Raw genomic sequence first — 10,290 nt, forward strand, 5'->3', positions numbered from 1 at the left:
CCCCTGTGGGCACCAAGCAGAGCCCCCGGGGCAGCTCCTGCCTGTCACCCCGGTTTTTTAAGATTTTCTAGGCCTTCTGATATGGACATTCTTGTGGTGAACTTTCTCAGACACTTTCTGTAAATAACTGATTCTTTTGTCTTCTTTTCTGGAGGAGGAGAAAGTTGATGGACTGTTGGTTTGACCAGTGTCATTGGAGAGGTGGCACTGTCACCCTCCAATCCGCTGTCACTTTTAAATGTTGGAGTCAGGAAAATAAACGCTCTCTTTCTTCCTTCACCTTGAGAAGGTAGTGTGCTTGTGTTCTTTCGTGTCCTATAGTGACACCTGCCCAGCCCCAGCCCCTGTGGGCACCAAGCAGAGCCCCTGGGGCAGTTCCCGCCCAGCTCCAGCCCCAGCAGCAGCTGCCAGGGGTGACAGCAGCCCAGAGGTGAGAACACAAACACTGCACCTTCACCCCTCTGCTAATTGCCAATCCAGCACTAACACCAGGCACCAAAGGGCTGGGGAGTTATTCAGCCTCTAAATTATTCTTCTTATTCTTGTTATTTCTGGGCTGGGGCTGTGCTGGGGAATTCAAGTTCAAACAGAGATGAGGAAGCCAAGGAAGCTTTATTAGATTCCAGCCTCACCAGGTGTCAGCAGAACTGAGGCAGGTGAGGCTGCAGCGTGCACAGGTGGGGACAGGGCTGGGACAGAGCTGGGCTGGGATGGGAGCAGGGCTGGGCATGCAGGGGGCTGTGCAGGGCTCTGGGGCTGCCCTGGCTGGAGCTGAAGGGTCCCAGAGAGGGGACAGGGATGGGAGCAGCCTCCAGAGAGGGGAAATCCATCAGAGGCACAGAGAGCTCTGGATCCAGCCTGGGAGGGAGCCAGGACAGGCCCTGGACACTCCATGGAGGGGACACAGAGCTGGGGAGGGGAGGGGAAGGAAGGTTTGGGAAGGTTTGGGAAGGTTTGGGAAGGGAAGGTTTGGGAAGGGAAGGTTTGGGAAGGGAAGGTTTGGGAAGGGAAGGTTTGGGAAGGTTTGGGAAGGTTTGGGAAGGGAAGGGAAGGGAAGGGAAGGGAAGGGAAGGGAAGGGAAGGGAAGGGAAGGGAAGGGAAGGGAAGGTTTGGGAAGGGAAGGGAAGGTTTGGGAAGGGAAGGTTTGGGAAGGTTTGGGAAGGTTTGGGAAGGGAAGGGTTGGGAAGGGAAGGGAAGGGAAGGGAAGGGAAGGGAAGGGATGTTGTCCTTGCAGACCCCCGAGGCTCCAGCCCCACACAGACCCTGCCAGGGCAGCAGGGAGGGCCCAGCTGCTCCCTGAGCAGCCCCAGGGCTGGACAGAGCAGCAGCTCTGCAGGGAATGTGAGGAACACCTTGGCACTCAGGCTCCTGCCTGGTTCAAGCACTAGTCAGGCCCAGCTTACCCATTTGTTCTGTTTATTTAACTTCAAAGAGGTGCACACTAAAGCATTAGGATTTACTGGTTTGGATTCCTCTCTGTACAAGTTCTTTCAAACAGCTTGAATGCACAAGGCTTTACAGATAGAAGCGCTGAAACACAAGATAAAACAAATCTAAATTTCAAATCACTCCATGAAGAAAAATTGTAGAAAATAAAAAACAAAACAAAACAAAACAAAAAAAAAAAAAAAGGAAAACAAAAGGGAGAATATTCCAACAAAAAACTGCAGCACTCCTTGGGAAAGGGACAGACTGCACGAGGAGGGACACAGAGGGTGGAAGGCAAGCAGTGGAGGCTCTGCCCAAAGCTTCTCCGTGCTGGCAGCTCAGGGGATGGAGTTCAGGAGGTCCTTGAGGAAGCTGTCGGGATCATTGATTTCTGACAAGAGTCCTTTGAACAGAAGAAGGCAAGAGAGAAGAATCAGCCCCTGTTTGTCCTGCCCAGGGGGATTTGTGCTGGGCCATGTGTGAGCCACTGACAGCTGCAGGGTTATTTAGGGCTGGACACGAGCAGGGCAGACCCTGCTGGGTGCAGGAGCAGGAGGGACTGAAATGTGAATTTAATCAAACACTAAATCCACATGGAGCTGCTCCTGGGCTCCCCAGCTCTGCTCCCTGTGTTGGGCACTCAGACACTGGCCTGGGGCAGATTCTGAGAGAGGGAAGAGCAGTGCCAGCCTCCCTGCAGGTTTTCAGCATCTCCTGACTCCTCGGGGAGCAGCTCTGGCTGCACCCACCTGCTGCAGGTCACATCTGCTCAACCCCAGAGCCCCCAAACCACCCTCCAGCTGTGCCACAGATGTTTCACAGGGCAGGGGGGAGGTTCTCCTGCCTGGGGCTGCTCAGGTGTGTGTCCCAGCAGTTTGGGGACAGCCCAGGCTGGGCAGGGCTGATCCTGCTCTCCCTGTCCCCTCCCCAGGAGCTGCAGCAGTGTCAGGAATGCTGCTGGCTCCAGCCACCAGCTGCACAGGGCAGCCTATAAAAGGTCAAGCAAACACTCACCAGCCACATCCAAAAACTCAGAAAACGTTTCCACTGGCATGAATTCCTCCTGGAAGGTTTTCAGGGCCTTGTCTGCAGCCTCGTGGATTGGCATGTCGTTGTGTCGGATGAACTCGGCCAGAGAGAAGGACCAGCCTCCCTCTGTGTTACTGGTAGGCACCTTCTGACAGGGGGCAAACACACCAAATCAGGCCAAAAAGAATGATTTAATGAAAAAAAAAGTTCCTGCAAACCCTGGTGCCTTCTCCCATTGCTCCTGGATTTCCATCCCTGCCTCCTGCAAACAACCAACAGAGGAGGAAATTCCCCGACTGCAACTTCATGATCCCTTCTTGCAGGATGCAACAAGGTCCCAGGCATTCTCTCACCCTGAGCACTGAACCCTCTCTGGAAGCTGCAGGTTTCTTTCTGCCCCTGGCTCCTTCCTCACCCAACCATTTCCCTGGCACGGCCTGGAATGTCCTTCCTTCCATGAACAGTGAACAGGAAAAGTAAGCAAATACACAATACAGGAGTGCTGCCAGCTGCAGAAGTCTCTCAGCTCTTCAGCTACTGAACTGCAAGGGCTGCAATGAGCACAGGCAGCTTCTTGTGGCCTTTCTGCTTTTACAGGGTGCAGAAGGAAAAAGAAGGAAAAATTCTTCCCTGTGAGGGTGGGGAGGGTGCCCAGAGCAGCTGGGGCTGCCCTGGATCCCTGGCAGTGCCCAAGGCCAGGCTGGGTGGGGATTGGAGCAACCTGGGACAGGGGAAGGTGTCCCTGCCATGGCAGGAGGGGAATGGGATGAGCTTTGAGGTCCCTTCCTACCCAAACCATCCTGGGATTCTGTGAAGTTTCATTTCCAAGGACCTTGGAGAAAGGGGTTTCAAATTTTGATTTCTATTTCAACCTCATGGAATGGCTCAGGTAAGAGAGCTGAAGTGGGGCTGAGCTGGAGGTGCTGCAGAGGAGCTGCAGTGCTCTCCTTACCTTGAACATGTTGTAGATGAGATCCACGAGGGCCCAGAAGAGCAGCCCCGAGCGGTACGTGGCGTATTCCTTCACTGCCTTGTCTGCCAGTCTGGGGAGGGACAGCAGGTGAGTTAACCCCTCAGTTAACCCCTCTGTCATGGTGGGGAGCCCAGGACATCCCTCTGGCTGCCCTGGCGGACTCCAGACCCTGGCAGGGGGCTCAGAGACACCCGTGCCTTTGATTTTAGCCCATGGAAACAATTCCCAACTTTGTGTGAAGATGTACAAGCCACAAGAGTTTGAATAGAATGATAGTGAATTTACCACAGGATGAAAATGTAGAATTTTGGGGTTTTAGAATGGGGGTTCAGGAAACAAGATGGAGGGATCTGGGCATGTCCTGTCCTTCCTCCTGCTCCTTCTTGTCCTCCATCCTCTGCTGTGATGGTGACACTGTTTGATTGGTTTAGAGTAGAGACAGACTGTCTAACATAGGTGATAGGTATTGGAAAATTATTGTAAATAAAGTACACCTAGTTCTTAGTATAAAAAGCCAACACCAGCCCAAGGTGGTCAGTGTGCCACAAACTGACCTGCTGCACAGATCTCAGCAGGCCAGAGAAAGAATGGAACAGATAAGAGAAAATAAACAACCTTGAAAAGCAGAGCCGAGGAACCTCGACTTCTTCTTCAAGCGTGGGGCTGGGAAAAAAGAGACTTTCTAATACCTTGGGAGCCACTCCAGCAACACCAAACCCAACATCACGGGGCTTTGGTGCCCCCCTGATGGCCAGCAGGGCAGCCAGAGCCCAGCAGGGACAGCAGGGAGGGCTCTCAGTGAGCCTGGCTGGGAGCTCCTGCCCAGGGAGCTTTGGGCACCTGGGGCTCTCTGGGCAGCCCCTGTGCTCCAGCTGTGCTGTGACCAGGGCAGCCCTGCCAGCCAAACCTCCTTCCATGGAGGGAAACGAGCACAGAGGGACTGGAGGGCTGAGACTACACAGGAAATCAACAGCAGAGTGGGGAAAAACAACGTACAGCCCTTGTTTGTGTGTCACTGCTGGAGAACAGCAGATTCCTGAAGGAATGACCAAATCCAGGGGGTATCAATGACACAACAGCTTTGTGCTTCCAACTCATAAAAACATTTCTGCAAGACTCTGAGGGAAATCTCTTGTCCTTGAAAAAATGGAGGAATTTCCATTTAATATACCCTTGGTTATTCTCCTGCCAGGAAAGGACTTCTGGAAATCCAGCACCTGGGTTTGGAGCGGCAGGAATGGCCTAAAAGGTGCAGAGCTGCGCTGGGACAGCAGCTCCCAAAGTCTGCAGGATTAATCACAAACAGGTTCTGGCAAGGAGGAACCTCCTGCCAGCAGCTCTCATGGCTTTGGAATTTTTGTGCCTGTGCTCCTCAGGTACATCTGCCCCATCACGTGCTGCTTCCTGCTCAACACTCCAGAGCTTTGGAAAAACAAAAAACCATTTTCTGTGCACCCAGGACCAGCTCAGCTGCTGCTGTGAGTCAGCAACACAAACAGGGGCTCCCACTGCAACCGCCCCAGACTGGGCTCTTCTGGGGGCAAAATGAACATTGTGCTGCTCTTATTAAAAGGCTCAGTTTGTGTGTGTCTGTGCCCTTAAAACAGACATCTTAGTAGGCGGCAGCCTGCTCGGGCAGCTCAGCTTAATTATTTAAAGGAAAACCAATTAGTAAAGGTGACTAAATTTCCACGGGATGAAGAGAACTCCGAGCAAGGCGAATTCTGGCCTCCCAAATACTGCAAGCCAGACTTTTCCTTTCATGTGAATGGGTTTGATCTAATTGCAGTCTGCTCCTTTAATTGAAAACTAAAAGGCCCTTGTGGGTTAGGGCTGGGAGTTACCTTGTGGAGCAGCTGCTGGGTTTCACTGCTGCAGCTGGACAGGGACTGCCACACTCTGGGCAAGCCTGGCTTCCCTCTGCAGCGTTTTAGAGAGGCCACAGTGGACAGCAAAGGGAAAACAATCAAAATGGTCTTTTCCTCCCCAATTCCAGGTGAAAGCTACACTGAAAAACATCTACAGGATTTTTTTAGCCAGAATTTGTGGTTCAGTAACAATAAATGCTTGATTCAGTTCTTTGGGATCTGTAAATTATATTTACAAAAACCCAGAACTGGGATCCATTCTGGGAATTTCATCTTTAGGTTTAAATAGGATGTTTAAATAAATGTTTCCTAAACAAGGGAGGTGCTGAGCATCTCCCCCTGGTACCTGTGGTACTACCCCTCCTGGCAGAGCCAGAAGCCCTTTTTGGCTCAATTCTCCCCAAATCTGTGACCCTGGAGCTGCATGGGCACCTCCCCATGGCTGGGATTTGCTGCCTTGGGATGAGGGAATGCAGAGCCCTCCTGCCCTTCCCAGGATTTACAGGAGGTTTCAGATCAGCAGCAGATCCTCAGTTTTTTGGAGATGCTCTGGGGTCCCTGCAGTGACTCCTGTCCCTTTTTAAGATGCACTGGGGTCCCTGCAGTGGTTCCTGTCCCTTTCTGAGATGCTCTGGGGTTCCTGCAGCGGTTCCTGTCCCTTTTTAAGAGGCACTGGGGTCCCTGCAGTGACTCCTGTCCCTTTTTAAGATGCACAGGTAGCAGTGAGTCCTTGGGAGTCCCCAGCCTTCACCCCAGTGTTCTGGGGATGGAGCTGCCCCCAGACAACACCCTGAACATGGAATGCTAATTTTAATGCTTTGCATGCAGACATTACCCTGGTGTCACAGCCAGTGGCTTCCTCTCTGCCTCAGCCTACAAATTCAAGATATTGGCATTTATCTGCAGAGCCTTTCACCATCCATCACCCTCTTCCTGATTTTCCACAAGAATAAATAAGCACAGAGCTTGGAAATCAGAATTGCCATATTGCTATTTCTGAGAGGCTTTATCAGAGGGAGGCTTTGTGCTCCCTTAGTCTGCAGAGATTAAAGAAAGCCCTTGAATAAACCTTGACATAATTCCTGAGCACTGTTTCTGAGCGTGCTCCCCTGGAATTCCAGAGATTGGATGCTTTAGCTGGAACTCCCCAGCTCTGCCTGTTCCAATGTGCTTTTATTGCAGCACCTGTGCTTGGGGAAGGAACAGAACATGCAGGGAGGTTTAAAAAGCAGCAAACCCACCCTGGGCTTAGCCCTGCTGCAGCCCCTGAGCCTCCAGGACATGCCCTGGGTCTGTGAGAGCCCCAGGAAATAGGAAACAGGAGCCAGGGGAGGCTGAAAGCAGCACAGGGATCAATGCAGGAGCCCTTTCAGGGCTCTCTGCCTTTTCCAAGAGCACTGGTTCATGCTGGGTTTGTGCAACTACAATGTAATGACTTTATCAAACACCTAATTAATGTCATCAGCATAAAAATGCCCTTTAAGGCGACTTAGAATAATAATGAATTGATTCCTAATTATGACAGCTATTTCAAATCATCCTTTCAGAATTCCCTTTCCCTCTCTGGAAATATTGTGCCTTTGTCAGGCAGGCACAGCCACTTATTCTTGTGCTTCAAGTGCCTGACAGCTGCTATTGATTTTTTTCTTTTTAAAAAGCAATGGCATTTGACTTCTATTTCTATTTTTCTATTTGAGGGAGGCTGGAGCACTGATCAAAAGGGCCCAGAAGAAGCTTCTTTAGGGAGGCAAACAGGGATGAGGCACAGCTCAGACAGCTCACGGCTGAGTGCTGAGGTGGGGGAGGAAGAAGGAAAAGCTTCATTTCCATGGATCAGCTCATTGATCCACTCCAGGGAACAGCCAGAATGAAATCTCCTGCTCAGACCAGCCCTGGGGGGCAGCTGCAGCCACTCAGGGCCAGGCTGGACAAGGGTGGGAGCAACCTGGGCTATGCAGGGTGTCCCTGGGCTGTGCTGGCTGTCTCTGGGCTCTGGGGGTGTCCCTGCCATGGCAGGGGGTGGCACTGGGGGGTTTCAGAGTCCCTCCCAAGCCAGGCTGGGATTGTGCAGCTCCACAACCCTGAGTGCAAAGGTTACTCAGAGGGGCCAACACCTGGTGTAAACTACACACACTCCATCAGCTGTGAGTGGGGCTGTGACATGAGCAGGTGTGACAGTGACACCAGTGGCTCTGTGACAGTGACCCCAGTGGCTCTGTGAAAGTTACACAAGTAGCTCTGTGACAATGACAGGAGTGGGTGTGACAGTGACAGGAGTGGGTGTGACAGGGACCCCAGTGGCTCTGTAACAGTGTCATGAGTGGATGCAACAGTGACACAAGTGGCTCTGTGACAATGACAGGAGTGGGTGTGACAGTGACCCCAGTGGCTCTGTGACAGTGACATGAGCAGCTCTGTGACAGTGACATGGGTGGCTCTGTGATGGTGATGGGAGTGGGTGTGACAGTGACCTCAGTGGCTCTGTAACAGTGACACGAGTGGCTCTATGGCAATGGCAGGAGTGGGTGTGACAGTGACCCCAGTGGCTCTGTGACAGTGACACGAGCGGCTCTGTGGCAGTGCCATGAGCAGCTCTGTGGCAGTGCCAGCGCCCATGGCGCTCTGTGGCAGTGCCAGTGCCCATGGGGCTCTGTGCCATGCCCAGCCAGGGGTGGGACTGACCTGCTGGCCCCTCCCGGGGACACCACGCGTGCGTGGGCGGTGACGAGCAGGCGGCGCAGGATGTCCCCGCGGATGGCGCGCCACCGCTCGGGGGGACACACGTGCAGGGCCAGCACGGTGTAGTAGTGGGGCCCGTCCACCTCGAAGGCGCTCTCCACCCACTTCTCGCGGGGCTGCTCCAGGAAGCTCTGCAGGTTCTTCTCCTCCCGCGAGGTCGCCCGGGTCCTGCAACACAGGGGGAGCCTCAGAGGCTGCTCAGCTCCAGGGGCTCAGCCTCTGCTCAGCTCCAGGGGGCTCAGCTCCAGGGGGCTCAGCCTCTGCTCAGCTCCAGGGGGCTCAGCCTCTGCTCAGCTCCAGGGGATCAGCCTCTCTGCCAGCTCCAGGGGCTCAGCCTCTGCTCCCCAGCAGCCCGGACTGCTGCCCCTGCACAGGCAGCCAGCTGAGCACCACCAGCTTTTCCCAAAATTCACTCCCTGGCTGAGGATTTGCTCCCAGTGGGCACCACCAGCTTTTCCCAAACTCATCCCTGGCTGAGGATTTGTTCCCAGTGGGCACCACCAGCTTCTCCCAAATTCTTCCCCTGCTTAAGGACTTGCTCCCACTGGGCACCACCAACTTCCCCCAAACTCCTCCCTGGCTGAGGACCTGCTCCCAGTGAAGCAAACACATTTTCCTTGAAGTTGTGGGTGCCACTAAAGGTTTCCCAAACAGCTGTCATGCCCCAATGGAAGGTAACACCACTGTAGAGGTATTCTTCCCTCTTTTTGAGAAAAAAATGGAGCCAGGCCAGGCACTGGAGTGGTGCTAACCCCCATGGGACACACACAGCCACTGCAGCTCCTGCAGCCACACCTGGATCCATTTATAAAATTCCTCTACTGCAAAAGCAACCCCTGGAACATACAGGCCAAATTCAAACCCAAAAGACACTGCACTTTGCTGCCAGCCTATATAAATATTTTATCCTTTTCCTCCTTTCCCTCAGAGCTCCAGTGCCCCAGGAGTCCTGACAGCCCAGAAGCGACAGTGGGAAGCACGTGTCACAGGAGACTTTGGGAAGTTGCATCGCACTTTGCCACACCTGTGGCTCTACTGCAGCAGGCAGAGGCTGCCAGCCAGGTCAGACCTGTGACTCTGAAGTGAGATGAACTCTCCCTGTCAGGCATCAAGCAGCATCCCAGCAGATGAAGCTGTCAGGGCTGTGTGACCTTTTCATCTGCTAAAAGATGCAGCTGGGAGCCAAGTAGTAGCTCTTTATTTTCTCCATTTAATATTAAAAATTCTGTCTGGGAAGTACAGAAGGCTTTTTTTCCACGTCTGCCCAGCGGGTTCTGGGCTCTGTGGTGCCAACAGCAGCCTAACAAGATGAAACAAATAGTTCCATTTATTTGTCTCCCAAAGGATTGGGAAAACAATAGCACAGGGATCTGGAGATAGATATTAAAAACAAAAGACAAATTGTATTACAGCCAAAACCTTGATTAGTTCCAGGCGGGAAAGTGAGAGGGATTTCACCACACTGCATTTGGAGTGACCTTGGTGTGTATTTTAATATTTATACCCTCATCTAATTAGTATTACTTACTAATATCTAACTCCTCCAATAGAGGATATACATGGGCAGCCCATTTTTGCAGGATCAGAACCAGCTCATGTATTCCAAAGCATCTGGGTGCCCATGGATGTGGCCACATAGCCTCAGTGCAGTGCCAAAGCACCGCTGTTTATTGGCAAAAAATAATAATGATAACCCCCCAAAAATTTCAAATATCAGGAAAATCTGGTGGACCTGAACCCTCCTCTAGGATGTCAAATCTGGAAGCCAACCTGTGTTATTTGAACACCGAATAAAATTGTATCAGGGTTAAGTTTTCAACTAACAATTATTTCATCGCAGTGTCTCTTCTGCCTGCTCAGGAGAAAATTAAGCTGGCAGAGTTGCTTTAATGTAATAACCCTGTTGCTCACCCCAGAGGTAATAATTACATCTAGAATGGAAAGAGAAGCAAATTCCCAATTGCTTTTACTCAATAGGTTCCCTGTTATCCGGCATGTCCAGGCTTCACTCCCAACAATGCAAATCCTTAACAACCTACTTAGGATGCGCAACCCTCCCAAAACTTTATGTGCTTTCCCATCTGTGCTGGCCCGTGCAGCAGCACAGGCAGAGCTGTGGGAGGGTGGGAGGGGTGGCACTGACGTGTTGAGCACGTAGAGCACGGTGTGGATGATGTAGGGGATGAGGTGGATGTTGCTCTCGCGGCCGCCGCCGCCGGTGTCGATGCTGAACGACTGGTCCATGGCGAAGCG

General features: G+C 52.3%; 1 protein-coding gene across 1 annotated transcript in view; it reads right to left on the reverse strand.

Annotated features, from left to right (window-relative positions):
* Positions 1-1,399: 1,399 nt before the first annotated feature.
* The window catches only part of UBR4 (ubiquitin protein ligase E3 component n-recognin 4), an 84,923-nt gene continuing 76,032 nt past the window's right edge, over positions 1,400-10,290 (reverse strand). The window contains 5 exon segments of the mRNA XM_031062929.1: positions 1,400-1,831; positions 2,443-2,605; positions 3,410-3,500; positions 7,981-8,205; positions 10,181-10,290. Of these exon segments, the coding sequence (XP_030918789.1) occupies positions 1,767-1,831; positions 2,443-2,605; positions 3,410-3,500; positions 7,981-8,205; positions 10,181-10,290 (654 nt within the window). The 3' untranslated portion in view covers positions 1,400-1,766.

The sequence above is a fragment of the Geospiza fortis genome, unplaced genomic scaffold (genome assembly GCF_000277835.1).
Source record: "Geospiza fortis unplaced genomic scaffold, GeoFor_1.0 scaffold353, whole genome shotgun sequence".
Taxonomy (NCBI): Eukaryota; Metazoa; Chordata; class Aves; order Passeriformes; family Thraupidae; genus Geospiza; species Geospiza fortis.